This window comes from Eulemur rufifrons, chromosome 18 (assembly GCF_041146395.1).
Source record: "Eulemur rufifrons isolate Redbay chromosome 18, OSU_ERuf_1, whole genome shotgun sequence".
Classification (NCBI taxonomy): Eukaryota; Metazoa; Chordata; class Mammalia; order Primates; family Lemuridae; genus Eulemur; species Eulemur rufifrons.
Genome location: NC_091000.1, coordinates 49091798 through 49115668, shown reverse-complemented (window position 1 = coordinate 49115668; position 23871 = coordinate 49091798). Strand labels below are relative to the sequence as shown.

Here is a 23871-nt window from a genome sequence, read left to right as displayed (position 1 = left end):
AGCCTTCACTGGAAACCGAACTGGCCAGCACCTTGATCTTGAACTTTCAGCCTCCAGAATATGAGAAAATAAATTTCTGTTGTTTAAGCTACCCAGCCCATGGTATCTTGTTATGACAGCCTGAACTGACAAATATGGTTGTATATGTCCGCCCCCTGCCAGAGATTGCTAATACACAGTAGCATGTTAAATACTTGGAAAAGTTCTACAGTGAAGAAACCAAGGGAACTTTAACATACTGTTTCTAAAACTTATGTGTCTATAAAATACCATTTTTTTAAATCATCGTCTTTTGAAATAGGGCTTGGGAAATAGCCAGGATTTTTCAGGTCTTTTTCAGTGTGAAGCTAAGATTCTTTCTAAAACCTATACAGTATGAATGATAAAGCTAGTTTAACTCAACCTGTAAATTAGGTTAAAGCAATGAAATGCAAATGATGTATATAAGTGCAGAGGCAGTGCCATTAATGGAGTGAACAAGTGAAAAAACAATATTTTTTTTGTGTTGAGGTAACTTTCATATTCTTTCAGGACAACTTGAGAACTTTCACCAACGAAAACTCTCCTGAGATCTCCATTTGTTCATTCCACAAATATTGATTGAGTGCCTACTATATGTCAGGCACTGCTCTAAACACTGGCATGACAGATGGCACCAGGTGACACCAATGTGTCAGAGTAGAGCTTCTCCTCATTGCAAACTTGAATTTGTGCATCTAGCTACCACCTGAGCAAGAGCACAGCAACTCTGCCAGCTACCAGCAGATGGCAGTAGCAGTTACTTCTTAAGCGGTATTTTAGATTCAGAAACAAATGGAAGTACCACAACCTCTAACCCAACCTGTAATCAAAACTTCTCTGTGGAGATCGGGCGCGGTGGCTCACGCCTGTAATCCTAGCACTCTGGGAGGCCGAGGTGGGAGGATTGTGTGAGCTCAGGAGTTCGAGACCAGCCTGAGCAAAGGTGAGACCCTGTCTCTACTAAAAACAGAAGGAAATTATATGGACAGCTAAAAATATATATGGAAAAATTAGCCGGGCATGGTGGTGCATGCCTGTAGTCCCAACTACTCGGGAGGCTGAGACAGGAGGATTGCTTGAGCCCAGGAGTTTGAGGTTGCTGTGAGCTAGGCTGACGCCACGGCGCTCACTCTAGCCCGGGCAATAGAGTGAGACTCTGTCTCAAACAAACAAACAAACCAAAAAACACCACACACTTCTCTGTGGGATTGATGTGTGACTTAGGGACAGTTATTTAACCTTTTTGGAGTGAAGTTTCCTTATTTGAATAAAAGAGATAATAAAAGCACCTACCTAAGTTGTCTTAAGAATTAAATATTTAAAGTGCCCAACATGAAGGAAGGGTTCATAAATGTTTTTTTTTTTTCAAGAAAACTGTAAAACTTTATTGAGGTAATTTTAAGTCAAATTTTTGTTTCATAACTGTTAAAGTTATTACTTAGTATGGGTGATACTGTTCTCATGCCATTTGACAAAATATCTGTTTGCCAAAACAGGAATAAAATCAAATGTCTAAAAGTAGTATTGTTTCATAGAGCAATGACAATATCAGCAATAAAGGAAAAGAAAATTTAAATAACTAAAAATCTAAAATATAAATCTAAAAATATAACGAAGGGTACAATACAACCTTACTTGAAAGAAGGCAAGAAATTAGACAGATTTTTAAATTATTAGTTTTCCCACAGGTCACTTTTAGAGTATCTTGGTTGTCTGATAATTTCCTAGCTGCAGTAACTCAATGTGAATTACTTGTAGAGTTTCTATTTATCAGAGGAGTAGTTGGCTTACAAATAGAGTTCCTAGCTGGATAGGCAAGGGAACCTCAGGGCTATTAGAAAGTTAACAGTTTCACTTAAGCTTATTGTTTCTTGAACAAAGGAGAAATTGTTTCAAGACTTGGACCTCCAGAATGACTCAATTAGTTAAAATGAGCCAGAATTCAGAATTTAGAAGTCTCAGAGCCAGCTTCCCTCATTTCTTGAAAAGATTTGGGGTAGAAAAACTAGGGATCTGAGTTGGGGTTGAGGAGTGGGTAGGAGGACTAGAATCCTTTATATACCTTTGAGAGCTGTCTGGACAGCAAAGATTTCTGAAAAAGGGACAACCAAAGAGATAATCTACATATGAAAATATAAATGTTTATTGATGAATTCATCCATATGGGAATGACTATGATGCTTCAGGGCATAGATGATTTCAGTACAATCTCAAGAGTCCAGTTAAAGAGGAAAACTGTGTTTCCATTTGCAATCCAAACATCCCACCCTTTTCTCTAGTAACAAATAGTGATGTCTCAAAAGAAATGTTATCCTTTTCCGGAGATCTCCACAGCCTGAACTGATGAGCAACTGAGCAGTAATAACCTTATTTTTATGACAATTCATGTGATGAAATTGAACAAGGGGAAAATAGAAGATAATGCTGATGAAATGTGTCAAGGGCTTAGTATCATTGAATGGCAGCCATTATTACTATTTTTACTTCTCATATGACTTGATGTTTTAATAGGCAATTTTCTTTCTTTCTTTCTTTTCCTCTTTTTTTTTTTTTTTTGACAATGTGTTTTCTGTAACCCAGGCTGGAGTGCAGTGGTGCAATTACAGCTCATTGTAGCCTCTAACTCCTGGGATCAAGTGATCCTCCCACTTTAGCCTCCTGAGTAGCTAGGACTGTAGTAGTTAGAACTATAGGGGTGTGCTAGTATGTCCAGCTAATTTTTTTATTTTTTATACAGACGGGAGTCTTGTTATGCTGCCAAGGCTGGTCTCAAACTTCTGGCCTCAAGCAATCCTCCTGCCTCAGCCTCCCAAATTGCTAGGATTGCAGATGTGAGCCACCTTGCCTAATTAGGGATTTGAAAAGATTTCACAAGCTGCTATCTTCTTTTTTTAACTTGACTTATTTCTTACCCCCACCCCAAAGATGCCTTCTTGAGGTTACTCCTGATATCAAGTTCCAGAGGAGATAAGTAAATATAAAGGTTAATCTCGAGTATGTAGATATTAATAAAAAAGAAAAGGGGTGTGAAAAATAATTACATTCACTAATAAAAAGCACTTTAGTATCCTGACATTTCATGATTGATCAATATGCTAAAAATACAAAACATATACATTCACACGCCCCCTCCATGTTCAGTAAAGCAAAATGGACCAAAAACAAATGCAGCCCATCATTCAGCATCCACAACACAATGATTTGATGAAATTTCTCCTAATTATTTTTTTCTGAGTTTTATGCCAACCTTATTGTGGTAGCAGAATTCTAAAATGACCCTTGCCCTGGTATATTCCCTCCCCTAGAGTGTGGAAGGGACCTGTAACTAATGATGGGGTCTCCCATGATTAGGGTACATATAACCTGGGCGACATGAGACAAGGTGAATAATGATGACCTGAACACTGTAGTGGAAGTGAATCCATCTCAACCTATGTGTGAATGAGCAGCAAGGTTTGACGTTACTATTCCAATAACATTGGACCATTTGAAACAAATTGGCAAGGTAAAGAAGCTGGATAGATGGGTACTGTATGAATTAAATGAGCATCAGAAGAGAAATCGTCTCAAAGCTTGCCTTTCTTTGCTGTCATGACAGAAAGATGAACCATCACCATATTGTTACGTGTGATGAAAAATGGATTCCTTTTGACAATCCCAAGCATTCAGCACAATGGCTGGATAAAGATGAAGTGGCAAAACACAGTCCCAAACCAAATATTCATCAAAAAAAGGTAATGATGTCTGTTTGGTGGTCCCATGCTGGTATTATCACTACAGCTTCATGAAACCTGGTCAATTAATTACAGTGGATGTCTACTGCAACCAACTGGACAAAATGATGAGGATTCTTGTAAGCAGCCCAGATTGGTCAGTAAAGACAGGCCAATCCTCTTGCAAGACAATGCTCAACCACGTGTCGCACAAACAACGCTGCTCAAACTACAGAGGCTGGACTTGGACATTCTCTGTCATTGGCCGTATTCACCAGACTTTGCACCAACTGACTACCACTTCTAGGCTTTGGATGACTTCTTGCAAGGAAAAATATTCAATTCTCACCATGCTGTGGAAAATGCCTGTTGCGATTTCATTGCCACTTTTTCCCCAGGCTTCTTCGCTGCTGGCATAAACAAGCTACCATTAAGATGGCAAAGCTGTGTCGATAGTTTAGGTGCATACTTTGATTAATTGCACTGCTTCTTGTTTGAGTTATAATAAACCACACTTTTGATTCAAAATTGGACATTTCATATTTTAAAATGACCTAATATAATAGCACAGTTGACTTCAAGAAAGGGAAACTGTACTTGGTGGTCCTGACCTAACCAGGTAAGCCCTTGAAAGTAACAAATTTTTTCCTTGAAAGGGAAGAGCTTAGAAGCATGAGAGGGATTGATAAAAAGAAAGATTCTAGTTTTACTCACTTTGAAAATAGAGTTGGGGGGCGCCGCATGCCAAGGAATGTGAGCTGGCTCTAGGAGTTGAGAACTGGCCCTGACAGCCAGCAAGGAAACAGAGATCTCAGTTCCATAACTACAAGGAACTTAATAAATTCTATCAGTATCCTGAATGTGTTTGGAAGCAGATTTTTGCCAAGAGACCTTGGAAATGAAAATTCCTGGTAATATATTATAAAATTCCGAGAGTTCTTTTATCCTTTCTGATTTCTAAAACTAGAATCCCCATGGATTCTTTAGTTTTCATGGGTGCAATGTTTTATTTCTCTGATTATACTATTTACAGATATTTTTATCAACCTTTTTGTGGTATAACCTACAGACAATAAAACATAATCATTGTAGGTTAGTTTAATGAGGTTAGGCAAATACATGCATCCAGATACCATAACCACAGTCAAGACACAAACATTTTCATTGCTACAAATTGTTCCCTTTTGCCTCTTCTTGGTTAATCACCTCCTAGCCCCAGGCCCCAAGTAACTGATCTGCTTTCTGTCAGCAGAGATTAGATTTGTCTTTTCTAGAGTTTTACATCAATGGTATCATTCAATATATACTCTGTTGTATCTAGGCTTTCTTTGCTCAGCATGTTATTGAGATTCAGCTATGTTGCTGCATGTAACATTAGTTTCATTAGTTTTGTTCTGTTTTATTGCTGAGTATTTTTTCATTGTAAGCATATGCTAAATGAATTTATCCATTCATCTGTTGTATATATTTTGTTTGAGTCCAATTTTTGGCTATTATAAATAAAGGTGCTGTAAACACTCATGTATAAATCTTTGTGTGGACATAGGTTTTCCTTTCCCTTAGGTAAATATATAGAGGCAAATTTTAAGGTTGCATGTTAAGTATTTGGTTAACTTTAGAAGAAACTGCCAAAATATTTCCAAAGTAATTATTTGACATTCCTACTGACAATTGTACGGGAGTTCCAGTTACTCTACGTCTTCACCAACACTTAATATTGTTAGCCTTTTCTTTTTTTTTTTTTTTTGACAGTCTCACTCTCTCACTCTGTTACCCAGGCTAGAGTGCCATGGCATCAGCCTAGTTCACAGCAACCTCAAACTCCTGGGCTCAAGCAATCCTCTTGCCTCAGCCTCCTGAGTAGCTGGGATTACAGGCATGTGCCACCATGCCTGGCTAATTTTTTTTTTCTATTTTAGTTGCCCAGCTAATGTCTTTCTATTTTTAGTAGAGACAGGGTCTCACTCTTGCTCAGGCTGATCTCAAACTCCTGAACTCAAGTGATCCTCCTGGCTAGGCCTCCCTGAGTGCTAGGATTATAGACATGAGCCACCAGGCCCGGGGGAAATTTTAACCATTAAAAATAACATTAGTTATAGATCTTTCATAGATTCAGTTGAGGAAATTTCCTTCTATTCCTAGTTTACTGGGAATTTTTATTATAAATGGATGTTGAATTTTGTGTAATTGTGTGTGCATCTATTGAGAAAGATAATTGATGTGATTATTCCTCCTTTTCTTTATGAGAAGAATTTTATTTTTAAATTCAAGTTTCTTGAATAGATATGGGGTCTTCAGATTTTTCTATTTCTTCTTCAGTCACTTTCAACAATTTTTGTCTTTCAAGAGATTTGTAGGTTTCATTTAACTTGTCAGATTAGTGTAAAGTTATTCATAATATCTCTATGGTATCCTTTTTAATTTTTGTAGTTATATTCCCACTTTCATTACTAATATTGGTAATTTGTGTCTTTCATTTTTCCCCCGAGACAAGGTCTCTCTTTGTTGCCTGGGCTGGAGTGTAGTGGTGTCATCATAGCTCACTACAATCTCAAATGCCTGGGCTCAAGTGATCCTCCTGCCTCAGCCTTCTGAGTAGCTTGGACTACAGATACATGCCACCATACCTGGCTAATTTTCCTATTTTTTTGTAGAGACCGGGATCTTGCTATGTTGCTCAGGCTGGTCTTGAACTCCTGGCCTCATGTGATCCTTCCATCTTCGCCTCTCAAAGTGCTAGGAATATAGGTGTGAGCCTGGCCAGTAATTTGTGTCTTCTATCTTTGTATCATAATCAACCAAAGGTTGCATCAAATGTAATTATTTTTTTCCAAAGACCCAGACTAGGTTTTATTGATTTTAAAAAATTATTTGTCCAATTTCAATTTCATTGATTTCTTCTCTGATCTGTATTATTTTCTTTCTTCTATTTACTTTGGATTTCATTTTCTCTTTTTTCCCCCTGGTTTCTTAAATTCTCCACCTAAATGCACAGATGAGAACAGATGACTTCTCATTTTGGCTGGTCAGAACTCAAATATCTCTCTGTCCTGTGAGAGTTCCAGCAATAGTTCAGTATACAACTCTCCAGTTGGTTTTTGCTTGAGGTTGTGGAGTTTCACCCTGTGCATGTCTGGCCTAGTACTCAGCAAAGACTCAGGAGGACATCTCTGTAGATTTCTGGAATTCTTTTCAGCATAGCTCCCTCCTCCTTGGAACTCTACCTCACTATGTTCAGCCACCTCAGCCTCTCTGAATTTTACATCTTTGTGACTCTGTGAACTCTATTTATGATCCCCCTTTTTGCATCCACAATCTAGGTTATTTCCAGAAAGAAATATGGGGCAATCATTGTGGTCACTTTGTTTCCTTTCTTTTAGAGCTTACAATTTGAAAAGATTGTATTCCTATCCCATGTCCAACCCAATGTTCAATGCTTGAAAAACAAGAGTTTTTTACATTCTGTGCAGTTTTTTAGTTTTTGGTGGGAGGGAATGTCCGATCCTTGTTATTCCATCACAGCCAGAGGTCAGAGGTCATCCACTGTCAGATGCACCATTGCTTAATAACAGATTTTACATTGTGTTGGGGGTGGGGTGTGAGAGAAATGATGTTTATACCAATTGTAAATGCATTCCGGTTTCATTAGCATTAAAATGAGAAAATGCTTTTTTGAATCAAGACAACACAATGTTTATTGAAGTGCTCAAGCGTTCTGAAATGGAAAACCATTGTGTAACTGTGAGCTCTGATTATGGCACATTCAAAGAGATGTTTTCTGAATTAGTGACTGAGCTGATTTTCCTCTTTGTTCAGTCATATCTATCTGTTCTGTTTTATTATTATCATTATTGTTATGGAACATTTCAAACACACACAAAAGCAAAAGGAATGAACTCCCATGTACCTGTTATCCAGCTACAATGAAAATCAACACAAGACCATTTTGATTTCATGTATATCCCCATTCAATACTCCCCCTCTAACAACCTCCCCCATGGATTAAAACAGATTTTCAAGCAAATCTTAGGTCTCATATAATTCATTTGTAAATACTTTTAAGTAGTGTTGTTTAATGGCCATTTACCTCCCATTGTCTTTATTTATTTATTTATTTATTTATTTTTAAGACAGAGTCTCCCTCTGTTTGCCCGGGCTATTGTGCTGTGGCGTCAGCCTAGCTCACAGCAACCTCCAACTCCTGGGCTTAAGCGATCCTTCTGCCTCAGCCTCCAGAGTAGCTGGGACTACAAGCGCACACCAGCACACTGGGCTAATTTTTAGTTGCCTGGCTAATTTTTTTTTTTTCTATTTTTAGTAGAGATGGGGGTGGGAGGGTGGGGGAGTGGTGGTGTCTCACTCTTGCTTCGGCTGGTCTCAAACTCTTGACCTCAAGCAAACGTCCCACCTTCTCAGCCTCCCAGAGTGCTAGGATTACAGGCAGACAAGAGCCACTGCACAGGGGCCCCCATTGTCTTCTAATCAGAGATAAACTTTTTTTTTAAAGCTGTTTGCAAGCTTAGTTCGCACTGCATACTTCTCCTGAAAGGTCTCCATTAACCATGTTGATAAATATACATTTCCTTAAGAAGGCCTCTTAACTAATGGTAGTAGTTCCTGACAGTATTGAGTTCGGGAAGTTAGTCTTAAAATCGTTACTTGAGGGTTGGCATGCTGTTGGTTCCCAGGTTTCTGAATACCTTCCAATTTTAAAACCAGTTCTCCATGCAGTAGGCAAGATCAGGGACTGACCTAGGTGTGTGAGGTTTTTTTGTTTTGTTTTGTTAACTTGCTGAATTCTTCTTTTTTGTTTGTTTTGTATCCATGAGTTTAATCATTATACAATAGGATTTTAATGATAGTGTGGTGGGTCATTACAGAGATATTCAGTATTTTTAGCAAATTTTTTATTGGAGAGTGTTTTCTCACCACAATGTATTACCAAATATACTATATAGATATGAATGTATGCCCATGAATTAAAAATAAAATGCCATCCCAGAACTTTGGGAGGCCGAGGCAGGAGATCGCTCGAGCCCTGGAGTTCCAGGTTACAGGGAGCTATGATCGCACCACTGCACTCCAGCCTGGGTGACAGAGCTAGACCCTGTCTCAAAAAAAACAAAAACAAAAAAAAAAAACCAAGTATAATTTTCCAAAACAACTTTGTCATTCAGTATACATTAAGTTTGTTGCCACTGTGTTTAACATTTTAAAAGTTCAAGTGCAGTAAGGATTCTCTCAAAAAGTTTTCTCTTACCGACTAGCAGGTTTCAGATTATCAGTACTGGTTGTAGTCTTAAACACAGCCACGTATAAACACTTACTTAATAGCAATTAGTATAATGTAGTGGTTTGACCACTATTTTAGTTCAGAATACATAAGCAGGGATGAACTTAAAAGTTGGAAATTAGAGGGCAGGTATGGTCAGAAAAGTCTGTTTTTGCAGCATTAGGAGTGGGCAGATTTCAGTTAACAAGCACACATTTCAGAGTGCGAACTGCAGTCTCTAAGCTGGCACCAAGGTTTTACTGTGTTAGGGATGCTTACCGCTTGTTGAGTTTTACAGCTTTATAAGCAGTGCTCCTTGGAGTTCTTTACTTACTATTCTGAAACATATTTGAGTTTTGCACCTAAGAAATAAATGACTTTAATTTCCAAAATCAGTCATTTTTCGGTATTGTGATAGGAGATTCATTTGAATCCATTTCTTCAGAGGTGTAGGAGCCAATCAGGATCCTGCTGCAGTGAAAATGATTCTTTTATTAAAATCCCAGCTTCCTTTAAAAGAAGCCAAGGAGTACTGAATTACAGAACTGCCATACAGCCTTCCCTTTATTCTTTCCGTTACCCCAGGCCACAGAAAAAAAAAAAATCTTTTGTTCTTATTTTCACAAGTTATCACATGGTTTGGAACCTTCAGGGCTATTTCTGAAACTTCATTGGATGTGCCAAAAAAGTCCTCTAACACACACAGTTGAATGAAAGACAGTTTTGAGATGTTAATTTCCATTTAGTGTAGAAAAGAGATGTTTAATGCACTAAGGAAATGTCTAGCTTAAAGAAGTTGCCAACTTTTGTTTTTATTTTATTTTATTTTTTTGAGACAGAGTCTTGCTCTGTTGCCCAGGGTAGAGTACAGTGGCATCAGCCTAGCTCACAGCAATCTCCAACTCCTGGGCTCAAGCGATCCTCCTGCCTCAGCCTCCCTGAGTAGCTGGGACTACAGGTGCATGCCACCATGCCCGCCTAATTTATTTCTATTTTTAGTAGAGATGGGATCTCACTCTTGGTGAAGTTGGTCTTGAACTCCTGACCTCCAGTGATCCCCCTGCCTCGGCCTCCCAGAGTGCTCGTATTACAGTCGTGAGCCACCAGCCCCACCAAGTTGCCAAGTTTTAGACCGGCGCAGTGGCTCATGCCTGTAATCCTAGGACTTTGAGAGGCCGAGGCAGGATGATTGCTTGAGGCCAGGAGTTCAAGACCAGCCTGGGCAACATTAACTGAGACCCTGTCTTTACCAAAACAACAGCAGCAACAACAAAAACTTAGCAAGATGAGGTGACATACACAGGTAGCCCTAGCTACTTGGGAGGCTGAGACAAGAGGATTGCTTGAGCCCAGGACTTCAAAGTTGAAGTGAGCTATGATCACACCACTGCACTCCAGCCCGGGTGATAAAGGAGACCATGTTTCCAAAAAAAAAAAAAAAGAGAGAGAGAGAGAGAGAGAAACGAAGAAATTGCCAACTTCTGAAACAAATGTTTGGGGGTCTGAGCTCCAAAGCTCTAAAATCAGTTAACAAATGTTTATTGAAAATCTACTTTGCACAAGGAAGTTCAAAAATCCAAGACAAGTCCTGCCTTCAAATTGCCTACAGTTTAGTTGGGCAAAAAACCCAAACTCAGGGAAAAATGCAAGAGTTAAATAGAAAAACTAGACAAATACACAAGTAATATCACAAGGGTTGGGCTTATGAAAGAGTGTTTCCGGCAATATATTCTAGTGGTTTAGGGATCACAGTGATCTGAAAATCCCTGGAAAATCTTTACAAAGAAGGTACACATCGGGATGGGTTTGAAAACATAGATAAGAAACAGATGGCCTTTAAGAGGGAAGGGAGGAAGTAAATAGCCAGTCTGGAGATAATAGAGTGGGAAGTGGGAAAGGTTAGAAGGGTGGGAGGGGCCCAGATTGGTAAATTCCACAGGGGTAATGGCTGGCTGAGAGGCTGAAAATTATTATTAGGGATCCAAGGTCAATAGCAGTGTTTAAAACTGGATTACCAAAGGCGTGGGATTCCCTTTCCTTCCCTCCCTTCCCTCTTTCTGTCCTTTATAAGCAGAACCTGAGTCGACAGGCTGGAACGTTCCCAGCCGCTAGGCGATAAAGCAGCGATGGAGGCACACATATGTATTCTTGGCCCTGAAACTTCACCCTCCGGGGGTAGCTCAGGGAAGTCCGAGGGTCAGGTAGGATCAGATCTATCTTCAGGCTTATTCCAGCTTATGTGAGTAATACTCAGCTCCCCAAATATGCCCTTAGGATAAAAGAGGCTCCACTGCGAGTAAAACGCATTTTCCAAGGCGCTCTCACAATTCGAATGTCTGATATTTGCAAGCGGAGGCTGCATAGCACCACTGAGCACACACAAGAAAGTGTCTTCTCACCATATGGTTAGTGTTTACAGGTTTCGTCTAGCTCTTGCTCTCAAGAAATGGAAAATTAATAACGCTGATGAAATGACATGCCACAGGGAGGATTGCAAAAGTGCGTAAAAGGGTCCTGGAAAAACCAGCTTCCGTGCAGACGAGTCTGCAGAATCTGCAGTCTCCCGTCCTCCAGGTCTCTCGGCCCGCCCGGAGGTGGGGACGGAATCGGGAAGCCCGGGCCCAGCCGGCTCTCCTCCCTCGCAGCCAGCAGATGGCTCCCGGGCTCTCTCTCACGCTCCCTCGCCCCCTCTCCAGACGCAGGGCTTTTGCGGTTTGGGAGGGAGTCTGCGAGAAGGGGCGCCGTGCCCGCCGCCACCGCCGCAGCTCCGCGGAGCGTGTCTCCCGGGGGTGCGCCACGCGCCGGGGACCCAGCGCCCGGGCCCCCGAGGCCGGCCTGGGATCGGTGCGGAAGCCCGCTCTCGCGAGGTGAGGAGGAAACGCAGGAGCAGGAGGAGGAGGAGGAGGAGGAGAAGGAGAAAGAGAAGGAGGAGGGCCGGAGCTGCCCCCGCCCAGCCGGAGCCCGGCAGGAGAGCGAGGAAAGCCTCCTACTCCCCCGCCGCGCGCCGCTCTCCCCGCCCTCTCCCACGCCTTCCGCTTTTACCTAGGGCCCTAGGTGCGGCGCCCAGGCTGGGCGGGAGCTGCGCCGGCCGGAGCTGCGCCGCGGACCAGCGAGCCGGGAGGAGCAGGCGCCGCAGCCGCCCCGCGCCCGCTCGGAATCCCGTCCGCTCCCCTTTCCGCCGCCGGGAACTGCGAGGAGGCGTCATGTAGCTGCCGCAGCAAACCCACCTCCTATTTGCAACTCTTTTTTTTTTTTTTTTTTGGTGGGGCGGGGGCGCGGCAAAATTGTATCTCCGCTCCCCCCCTTTCCTGCCCACTCTCATTTGCAAGCTGCATCTGCCTCTCTAAAAAAATTGAGGGGTTCGGGGAAGAGCGGGGGGCCGTAAATCAGAGTTAGACCTGCAATACCCCCCGCACCTAGAGGGCAGCCATGACCGAGGAGAGCACTGATGTTCCCAGGGAGTTGATAGGTAAGATTCGCGTGGTTGTTAATTTTCCATCTTCCTCTGCGTACTCCTCACCTCCACCTCCCTTCCCACCTCTGCTTTCCCGCAGGTCCCGCGAAGTCTCGCCGCCCTTAGGTCGGAGTGGTGTTGGGCAGGGTCGCTGGGGGGCGCCGGGAAGTTTGCTCCCATTCGACCTCCTCGAGCCGTGTCTGGAGAGGGAAGGCGTGGGGGAGCAATCAGGAGCCCCCGGAGGGTCTCTGCTGGGAGCCCCAGGCGCCTCCTCCAGCCCTGATGTGGGGTCCAGGTTGGCGGAAGAAGAGGGCGGGCTACCTCCGTCCTGGGAGTTCTTGGAGCGGGAAGAACCCTTTACAACACCCAGCCCACAGCCCCAAACTCGGGAAAGTCCGGGAAAACCTAGCAGAAGGACAGCCGGCGAGTGCACAGTAGGTCGTCTCCGGCCTGTGTAAGGCACCCTCCAGAAAATGCCCCGTGGGAGGTGCCCCTCTGACAAACACACCTGGGGGAGGAGGAGCTGGTCTGGTAAAATTGAGTGGGCCTGGCAAGGCGTGGCTTGGTGGAGCGAGCTGGGAGCGAAAGGGTTACAAGGTTGACGCAAACTCGGGCCAGGAAATTGAGGGTTAATGATAAAAGTCTTATTTTAATAATGATTAACCTACCGATTCTCCCCACCCCGGATCTCTCAGGGAACCAGTGTGTGGTACCCCGTACAAGGTGACCTATTGTTTGAGTCCGTTAAGGTGTTTTTTTTTATGGGGGGGTTGGATTTTAAGTCTTGGGGTTTTAACTTAATTATCTGGAGGGTTAAAATGGCAGAGCTTAAACAGGATGGAGGAGTGTTCGAAAACCTAGCGTTTAAGCGTGTTTGTGTGCGTAGTATGTTACACTGTAACAAGGTACGTGTGTCTATGTTCGGATGTGTTTTGAGCCCCAGTGACCTATATTCCCTACTGTACCATCCTTGGCACACTACACCGCTTTACAGCGAGGAAGCTGCTGTTTAATAGGTGCTTACAACAGGAGGAAGTTCTCAGCCCCCATTTATCTCTGTGTGGAACTTGGCCCTCTGATGCTGGTTTTAGCCATACTTCAGAGGAATTTGTGTGTGCCCTTCCATGAGTGACTGTTAACTCAGCAGGTAAAACTTGGTGTAAAGAAGCTGTTGCTAGTTTTGTATGGAAGCCTCTACTTCTGTTGAATTACAAACAAACCTGACCCTTTATCAGAATTTAGAGTAGGAAGTTATTCTCTCTCACTCACTCACTCACACATACACACACTCTTACTCCCACACACATACCCCATCATACTCCCAGCAGGTCCTCTTTTCTGTCCCCAACTGAGTGGAGTCTCGCCCTTTGCTGGAGCTGGTGACCCATCTGGTTCTGGAGGCTGAGACCTTTGTAACACCCCACTGGAAAAGGAAACAAACACCAGAGGCTCTGAAGATGCCTCCAGAGGGAGGTTCTGAGAAAGGGTTTAGGGAAGGGCTTGCCTGGCTGGTCAGGCAGGGGATAAGGATAGCTAAAGAGGGTGGCAGATTTTTAATTTGTGTAATGAGTTGTCCTTGAGCCCGGTAATGAGAAGTTTAGGTAATTATGTAGACTCAAGTGAAAGGGTGAATGATGGAGTGGAAATAAGGTATCTGGTTTCTATTGATGGTTCTCAAATAGTTTGGTGTTTTTTTAAAGTTAAATTTGACCCTTATCTTGAAATAGAATTTTTGTGTGTATTGAATATTGCCTGTGTCATATGTTTTTCAACACAGTGACATACGCTTTTGTGATATGCCTTAAATGACTTTTTCTGGGCCATTCATGGTCAAGTTCCACTGGTGTGATAGGGGAAATTCCTGCACCTGCTTTGCTCTCTAATTGCAAATTCTCCTAAGAGCTCAGTTCTGATCAATTCAAAATGGCATCCATGTGAAAACCTCAGTATATTTACTTAAGTTAATCTTCCAAGACATTTAAAAAAACATATTGTGTATCTTTCTGATTAAAAAAGTAATACAGGATTTTTGTAGAAAAAATTTTAAATGTGGAGGAGACTATAGGTCACCCACATTACCACTTAGGGGTAGCTCTTTTTCATCTTTTGGTATATGACTTCCCAGTCTCTTTCCTCCTGTGTATACTCTTAAGTCAATTTCAAATGCCCATTTCCCACAATTCTTTTTTTAGGAGAGGGAGGAGCAGCCTGTACTTGTTTTGAGTTCTGATAAAAAGAACTCCCAGTGCAGTGGGTTCCCACACATGTGCTCTTGCCCCAAACATTCCACCTCATTGCTGGTCCTTGAACAGGCTGTGCTTTCTTAGGTTTCCATGTCGTTCTCTCTGCTGATAATGTCCTTTTCTCCCCATCTTCACTTTTCTTATCTAACTTAGTGGCTCTAAATTTTTGTGATGGTGTGTCCCTAAGAAGAAAATTTTGATCACCCCCAATAGACACATATTTGTTAAACTACATAACATACTTTAGCTAGTATGTGTAATCTAAAACATAACCTGAAAAACATACTGTAAATAGAAGTAAAATTTCTATTTTCTTCCTGCATCTCAGTGGATTCTCTACTTTGGAAACCAGTGGTCTATTTCCTATGCCTTCAAGATTCAGCTCAGGGATTCCTTCCTCCCTGAAGCCTTTATGTGGTCCCTAATCCATGACCTCGGGTACTGTGTGAAGATTCATTTCGTAGCATTCCCTCCGTGGTCTCCACTAGATTGTAAACTCCCATGATAAGCAGAGACCGTTTCTATCTAGCACTTAGTAGAGTACCTGGGCACACAGGTGCATGTATTTGTTGAATATGTAAATGAACCAAAATGATTACAATATGGAATACAGAGTTGTGGGAGCATACAGGAAGGAGCTATATTTTGGAGGATAAGTAGAATATAACCAGGAGGAGAAGAGGGAAAGGGAATCCCAGGAAAGAGAATAATATATAGAATCCTGCTGTAAAAGACGAAGATATCAGGGATGGTTGGATCTTTAGGTATGTGCTGAGATGTTAAGCTGAAAAAATGTGAAAGACCTTGAATGGCATGCTATGAAAAATGATTGCAACTCATAGATCAGGACGGACCTGATCATACTCATGATTTTGGAAGGGTTACTGTGGTTATGGAGGTGACAGTGGGCTGCTAGGTTAGAGGCTGTGGTGAGAGATTCTGAGGCTTTCAGTGCAGTCATGCCCAGGGGGTCAGGAGCTGTTTAGAAGGTAGATTCTAGGAGACTGACTCCCTATCTGAGAGAAAGGAATTGTCAATAAACAAGGTTTCTAGCTTCATTAGTGGCCAGAGGAGAAGATAATGAGTTTGATTTGGGACATGCTCAGTTTGAGGTACTCATGGGAGTCCTAGGAAGACTTTCCCACCACCACCCGGATTTTCAAGTGGATCTTTCTCTCCCAGTTTCTCCTTTTCCATTGCCTTTGACCACCTTTTGGGGTGTTGTGCAGTGATGATTTTAAAAGGACAGATGGCTGAAAGTGTCCTTCTTTGGCTAAATCATTTGGTCTAGTTCTGGTTCTTTGTCATATTCCCCAACCATCATGTCAAGGCATTCATAGAAAATGCTAATATTTGTATGGCCCTGTGATGAACCACAATGCTGCTGGGGACCAGAAGTAACCATCCAAAGGTTGAGGGAGTTTATGAATTTCTATTATACTTATGGTCTTCATACAATATAGTGCTGCATCATACTGCTCTACATTGCTGCTTTTTTTTTTTTTTCTTATGCATATATCCTGTTTTCCAAGCAAGACTATATCACGTCTTGCATAGGCTGGTATTATGTTATGTGCTTTTATATTTGCCTCAGCATGTGAGCACACAATACAGGGCACAAAGTAGATGTTTATTAAATACTTGACGGCCATCAAAACAAATAAAAAAAAGACAACAATAAAAACTATCAAATATACTCCTCCAAATATTCTCTCCTCCTTAATGCTTTTTTTCTTATTAATAAAAGACTGTAATGAAACTATTCCCTTCTTTCAGAAAGCATAAAGGATGTTATTGGCAGGAAGATAAAAATTGCAGTGAAGAAGAAAGTAAAATTGGAAGTTAAGGGAGACAAAGTTGAAAACAAAGTGCTGGTAAGTACTATTGTTTATTTTTACTAAAATGTTTGGAAGTGAAAATGTCTTTTCCCTACTTTGTTTTGATAGCTTAATTTTCATGCAGCAGTACTTCTGTTGTTTCTAATATATATATGAATTTTCAATTGTTAATTCAAAAAAATAAAATTTTTCTGTTCTTCTATTTTCCTCTTACAGCTTTGGAGAAGACTAGAACAATTATTCATATATTTGCATTAATTGTGTTCTATGTCTTTTCGAAAAGTTCTGATGACCAGTTTGTCTTAGATTACTTGGAATATTTCATTGTCAAAAGTTAAAAATAGGGCAATTTAAAATTTAGAGATCAAAGGCTTTTAAATTATATTTCTCAAAGTTGTTTTTTGTTTTCTTTCTTTCTTTTTTTTTTTTTTTGAGACAGACTCTTGCTCTGTTGCCTGAGCTTGAATGCCGGGGCATCAGCTTAGCTCAAACTCCTGGGCTCAAGCAATCTTCCTGCCTAAGCCTCCCAAGTAGCTGGGACTATAGGCCCATGCCACAACATCGGGCTAATTTTTTCTATTTTTAGTTGCCCTGCTAATTGTTTCTGTTTTTAGTAGAGACAGGATCTCACTCTTGCTTAGGCTGGTCTCAAACTCCTGACCTCAAGCGATCTTCTTGCCTCAGCCTCCCAGAGTGCTAGGATTACAGGTGCGAGCCACCACGCCCAGCCTCAAAATTGTAATAGTCACCTACGTTTACATCATCTCCTAGAGCCTGTTTTCATATTATTCAAAGTTTGATGTTAAATGGAGGTTATTTATTTGATGTAGTAGCTGATTACATGACTTGATAAGGACTTGTGGAGGAGTTTTAAAAATTCGTCTCATGTTGATTTAATTATTTAGTTAAAATTTCTCAAATGTTATATCTGAGTTCATCTAAGGGGTGATGATCTGAGAATGTGAACAAAATGCTGGTCATTTTACATGGGTTTTGGTGTTTTGGAGGGAAATGTCTGCTGGAGGCAGTATCCATTAATGTGATTGGACTTGGGGTTCCCCCCAGTTTATGAGAAGGGTTGTTGGGGACCCAGGGATTGGACCCTGCTGGGCACAAGTTCTTAGACAGTCATCAGTGACCGAGTTGTCCTTTAGAGAGGCGAAAAGCCTTTTGTGGTATTTTATTGGTTTCTAGGTTGAGATCATGGCAAATCTAAATGTAAGCTTAAGTGGAGAGAATATTGTATTTATCATTGGAAAGCCTCAAACATATGTAAACATAAAGAATAATACCTTGAACTTCGCGTACTTTTCATCCCAGCTTCAATAATTTTTGGCATTTCACCAATATTGTTTTATCTATCTCCTTTATTTTTTTTTTCCTGGAGTAGTCTAAAACAAATTTTAGGTATATGTTATTGAAAGAGAATGTTTTTAATATTCCATTTCCTCAGTTGAAGTTGCCACAGAATTTGAAGTATCTTTCTGATAACATCTGTCTTGAAAATCTTCTAAAATATCTAACCCCAGGATATGTGACTGTCTTTTCTTACAGATGTAAGGATTATGCTATTGATGTATGACTGCTATTTCTTTGTTGTCTGTGTATTCAAGTCAGGATGGCGGAGGCTTTGAAGTAGGAAAACCTGAGTGACTTTTGCCCTGCAACAAAATGTGCTCATGTAAACTGCATGATTAAGGTTATGAGTAGCTGAAATGCTTGATGCCATTGTTCTATGTAGCTTTACTAAAGAGTAAATTTCCTTAAATTATGTTTTTTAAATGTGTTACTTTTTGGAGGTGGTACTATAGAGAGAAGAAATACCATTTCTATCATATGTTTAAAGTAGATTTTTAGGCCAGGCGCGGTGGCTCACGCCTGTAATCCTAGCACTCTGGGAGGCCGAGGTGGGCGGATCGTTTGAGCTCAGGAGTTCGAGACCAGCCTGAGCAAGAGCGAGACCCCATCTCTACTAAAAATAGAAAGAAATTATATGGACAGCTAAAAATATATATAGAAAAAAATTAGCCGGGCATGGTGGTGCATGCCTGTAGTCCCAGCTACTTGGGAGGCTGAGACAGGAGGATCGCTTGAGCTCAGGAGTTTGAGGTTGCTGTGAGCTAGGCTGATGCCACGGCACTCACTCTAGCCTGGGCAACAGAGTGAGACTCTGTCTCAAAAAAAAAAAAAAAAAAGTAGATTTTTAAAAAACTTATTTATTTATTTATTTATTTAGAGACAGGGTCTTACTCTGTCACCCAGGCTAGAGTGCAGTGGTGCGATCATAGCTCACTGCAACCTCGAACTTCTAGGCTCAAGCAATCCTCTTTCATTGACCTCCCGAAGTGCTGGATTATAGGCTTGAACCACCGTGCCCAAACAAATTTTTAATTATGTAATAATTTACAGGATGAACCCACCTCTCTACAACTTAAATGTCAAGTAGTGGTTGCTACAAAAGTATAAAAAAATGGTACTTTGGTATTATTTGGTATGGACACTATTCATTATACTAAGAATAAACCCACGTCACAATTAAAATTGATGATTAAATTTCAAAGACAAACTTAAATGTCCAATATAAAATAACTATTTGAAAGTAGTTATTACTACTTAATGTTAAGATTTTTTTTTTTTTGGTTCATCTTAACATTAACTGGAGTTGATAAAAGTTGTAACCAAATTACACATGTATTTGAATTTAAGCATTTATCCTTCCTAAATTTGAAATCTAAGTAGTTTCTAGGAGCTTGGCCTAAACTTGTTATGGCTGTTACTTACTTGCATGGGCAGGAATTATTATATTAATAGAAATAGTCAAGGTCTAGCTTTCTTTGATAGGCTTCAAGTTTGATCAAGAAGATTTAAAAAGTAACCTGAGTAGAGTGCAGTGGCGTCATCATAGCTCACTGCAACCTCAAACTCCTGGGCTCGAGCAATCTTCTTGCCTCAGCCTCCCCAGGAGCTGCGAGGGACTATAGGCCCATGCCACAACACCTGGCTATTTTTTCTATTTTTAGTAGAGATGGCGTTTCGCTTTTGCTCAGGCTGGTCTTGAACTCCTGAGCTCAGTCAATTATCCTGCCTTGGCTTCCCAGAGTGCTAGGATTATAGGTGTGAGCCACTGGGTCTGGCCTGGAGTTTTTGACTTTACAGTAATTGAATTACTTAATTGTTAGTCCACTAAAATAGGTCATATATGAGTAGGTTTAACACTTTCAGTATACTTTTTTTTTTCCTGTCCCTTTTTTCCAGTGACCACTATCATCTACTTTTCTTTTTATGAAGTTAGGAGTGTGTTGTATTTATTCCTTCTTTTTATACTTTGAGACTTTATACTATTACTAGTTTATCTTTTGTAGAGAGTTTCTCTTCTTTCTTCTCATGATCGTAATAGCTACTATTTATCCAACACTGACCAAGTGCTAGAGACTGTGCTGAGTACTTAATTCGCATTACCTTATCTGATCCCTCTACAACCCTATGAGGTAGGCACTTTTTACATCTCCATTTTACAGATGAGGAAATTGAGATTTGGAGAGGCTAAAGTAACCTGCTTCAGGTCATCCAGGTAGTTTATGACAGAGCTGGGATTTGCTTGCAGATCTGCCTCACTCAGAGCCTGTCTGCGTTGCCATTATGCTCAAAGAGAAAACAGCCTTTGCTTTGTTTAGTGGTTGCTGACTTCAAGCAATGATAGGGGAAATTTGGACTTTAAAAAGATCAGTACTCCCCATCTGTGTTTGATTTGGTTGATTGATTTATCCATTAATTTGTTTCATATTTATTGAGCATCTGCTGTGTGCCAGGTGTATGGTATGTACAAGATGGGCATAGTCTCCAACGTCATGGGATTCTGAGCTTACAGTCTAGTTGGAGAGGTCACCATGTAGCCCGGCAGTGGTTTGACTGTGCTATGAGTAGATGAATGGGGACTTCGAGAGCACACAGGAGGAACCCCAAACTCAGGCCTGAGCGTCCGGGAAGACTTCCAGATGGAAGTGAAGCCTAAACTGACACTCAGTAGATGAGTAGGAGTTAGCCAAGGGAAGAGAGTGGAGACATGTGTTCTGGACAGAGGGAACAGAATGTGCCTGGAAGCGAGAGAGAGCTTACATGTTAGAGAAACATAGTAAGTACAGCTAGGGTAAGGAGTGCAAGTTGGAGATGGTCAGGCACAAAGTCTGATTCCTGTCTTTGCAATTGGGATATCAGGTAAAAGCTGGGACTGGTTAAGCAGGTCTCTTCTTGCCATCTGTTTCTAATGAGCCTCACGTGAACTTTATTCTCTCTTCTTTCAGGAGGCAGTGGAGTTAAGGGCACAGATTTTGGAGCCACACTGGGTTCACACTGCTGCTCAGTGACTTTATAACAATGTTATTAATAAGAATCAATTCTTTTCTCTAACGAAACAAGCATTGTAACAGGATATATTTGTGCATAGTTGCTTTGAAGATTAAGTGGAATATATTTCAATACTGGTTAGCACAATGCTGCACATGGTAAACACCCAACAGATGATAAAGCAAGAGGAACCAAGGGGTCCCTGCATACTGTTTTCTCAGTGGTACAGAAGAAAATTTGGCTGGGCATGGTGGCTCACACCTGTTAAGTGCAGCACTTTGAGAGGCTGAGGTAGTAGGATCGTTTGAGCCCAGGAGTTTAAGGTTGCAGTGAGCTATGATCATGCCACTGCACTCCAGTCTGGGCAACAGAGTGAGACTCTGTCTCATTCATTCATTCATTCATAAATACATACATACAAACAAACAATAAACACACAATGAACCCCAAGTATCTGCTGCTTCTATTGAGGAGTTACCAGTTCACCATAAGGTCAAGAGGGTTTATTCAGTTTGGAGGATTGCTTGAGCCCACGAGTTCAAGGTTGCAGTGAGCTATGATCCCATTACTGCACTCTAGCCTGGGGGCCAGAGAGAACCTGTCTGTAAAATGAATGAATGAATAAATGAATGAAAGAGTGAATAACTAACTTTAAACATATAATGAAGCCCAAGTATCTACTGCCTTTATTGAGGGGTTGAGATCAGTTCACCGTAAGGCCGAGAGGGTTTGTTCAGTTTGTGACATCTTATTAGCAGAATAGAGGGCAGCAGGCTAGATCCAAAATCCCTAAAGTATGCTCTGGTCAAATGAAATTGGAAATGCTAGAAGAGTGTTCTATGTTTAAATAAATTTGACAATTGGGTGTTAAAGATAAATCAGTTTCTTTATGGCTTTTAAGAGACATTAATACACCTCTTTGCATTGTAAATTTCTAAGAATTGGATAAGGTATGTTATCTTTCCCAAAATTATTTGACTAATAATGACCATAGGCTGAGAAACTGGGATGAATCGGGCCAGACCTGGTGCCACTTGGGGCAGTAAAGGAAGGAACAGGCTGGAAGAGGAGGCTATCTATCATTAGGAATGTTCTCCTGGGGAATGGTCCTTTAGCCTACCCACCCCCCCTTTTTTTTTAATCTAAATGGCGAGCAGGTCTGCTGTGGGTCACACTGGCATGACATGTTATCTGTTGCTGTAATACTTTTCTCTGTTGTCTTTAGGGGATATCATTAGAAAGAGATTCTGTGTTTCTTGGACTCTTATTCCACGTTTCTTAGACTCTTATTCCCTTCTCCCACTTTCTAATTGAATCTTCAGCCAATTTTTCTAGAACTTGGACTTTTAAAAAATGTTTTTTAATTTACGTGTTTTTAAAAACTAAACTTCATTTTTAGATATAGATTTATATATAGTTACAACAAATAATACAGAGAGGTACACTTTATGCAGGTTCCTGTCTTGCAAAATTATAGCGTAGTATCACAACCAGGACACTGACACTGATACTGTGACATGCAGGAGATTTCCGTCACCACAAGGGTCCCTCATATTGCCCTTTTATAGCCTTGCCCCCACCTACTTCTTTCACTCCTGGTACCACTAATCTGTTCTCCACTTTTATAATTTTGTCATTTCAAGAATATGACATAACTGTAATCATACAGCATATGCCTTTTTGGGATTGGCTTTTCTCACTCAGCATAATTCCCTGGACCTTCATCCAAGTTGTATCAACTGTTTTCCTTTTTTAGCTGAGGAGTATTCCATGGTATGGATGTACTACAGTTTCTTTACCCTTTTATCTGCTGACGGACATCTGGGTTGTTTCCAACTTTTGGCTATTAGGAATAAAACCGATATAAACATCTGTGTTCAGATTTTCATGTGAACATGCGTCTCCATTTCTCTGTGATAAATGCCCAGGAGTGCAATTGCTGGTTTGCATGGGAATTGCATGTTTAGTTTTATGAAACTGATAAACTATTTCCCAGAGTGGCTACACTGTGCTATGGCCCTTGTCCTACCAGCAATGTGTGAGTGATACAGTTTCTCTAAATCCTTGGCAGCATTTGATATTGTCCGAATTTTTTTGACTTTTTTTTTTTTTTTTGAGGACTAATGGTTGAAAGAAAAATATTGTCAGGAGGTAGCAGGGGCCCTGGTGACCTCTTCCAAGTCACACTTCTGTTGCTTGTCTGGGGGAGAGGAATGTGACACTCCTCTCCCTCTAGGATGGTGGCTCTGAAGTGTGTGGAATGTTCATTCCTGGTCTCAGCTTTAGTTTTTTCTGTTTGATTTTGGAATTTGGGTTACATAATCTTTGCCAGCTCCTTGTTCTTCCACACCCATAATAAAATGGGTCGGAAGCGAGATTTCCTTTCTTACTGGACTAAGTAGGTAGGGAAGTGGCATGCCAGTTTAGCCATTTGGTTTATTCATCTGTTCTCTTTAAAACTATTCATCCATTGCCCATTTATTTTGTTTTGAAAAGTTAATATGAAATCTCTTTAACATATTTCTTTTGTTTGGCTGTTTGTTTATGCCTTTCAATCTTAATTAGGCTTGATTGGAATAACTGTAAGTTAATTTTTAAAATGTTGAAAAGTATAGGGATATTATTTTAAGTAAAATGTATTCCTAGAATATTTTCGTGGCAGTGCTGGCTTTCATTAACTCAAAATATAAACTCCACTCCTACCTATTTATTAAAAAAAAAAAACATTAAAAAGGGAACATCTCTTATAGAAAAGTGTTATAAGCATTTGGTGTACTTAATTATGAATTATTTTAAATTTCAGATATTCTCCAATCTGAAAACCACTGTTCTTTTACACTGGGCCATGCCCATTTTTCATGGCCAGTCTGTTTAATGTTTTTCCAGTTCCCCAGTCTCTAATACCTAACTTGATTGAGTAGCACAACCTGTGCCATAGTCATTTTTCAGACAAACATCCACTCTAGAATTTGTGCTGTGCAGCTCC

At 40.9% G+C, this 23871-nt stretch overlaps 1 protein-coding gene across 2 annotated transcripts in view; it reads left to right on the top strand.

Moving 5' to 3' along the window:
• Window positions 1-12435: 12435 nt before the first annotated feature.
• Window positions 12436-23871, top strand: part of CARMIL1 (capping protein regulator and myosin 1 linker 1) — a 304319-nt gene continuing 292883 nt past the window's right edge. For both annotated transcript variants that reach the window (XM_069493053.1, XM_069493052.1), the window contains exons 1-2: window positions 12436-12475; window positions 16480-16577. In XM_069493053.1, coding sequence (XP_069349154.1) covers window positions 12436-12475; window positions 16480-16577 — 138 coding nt within the window. The remainder of the gene's footprint in view (window positions 12476-16479; window positions 16578-23871) is intronic.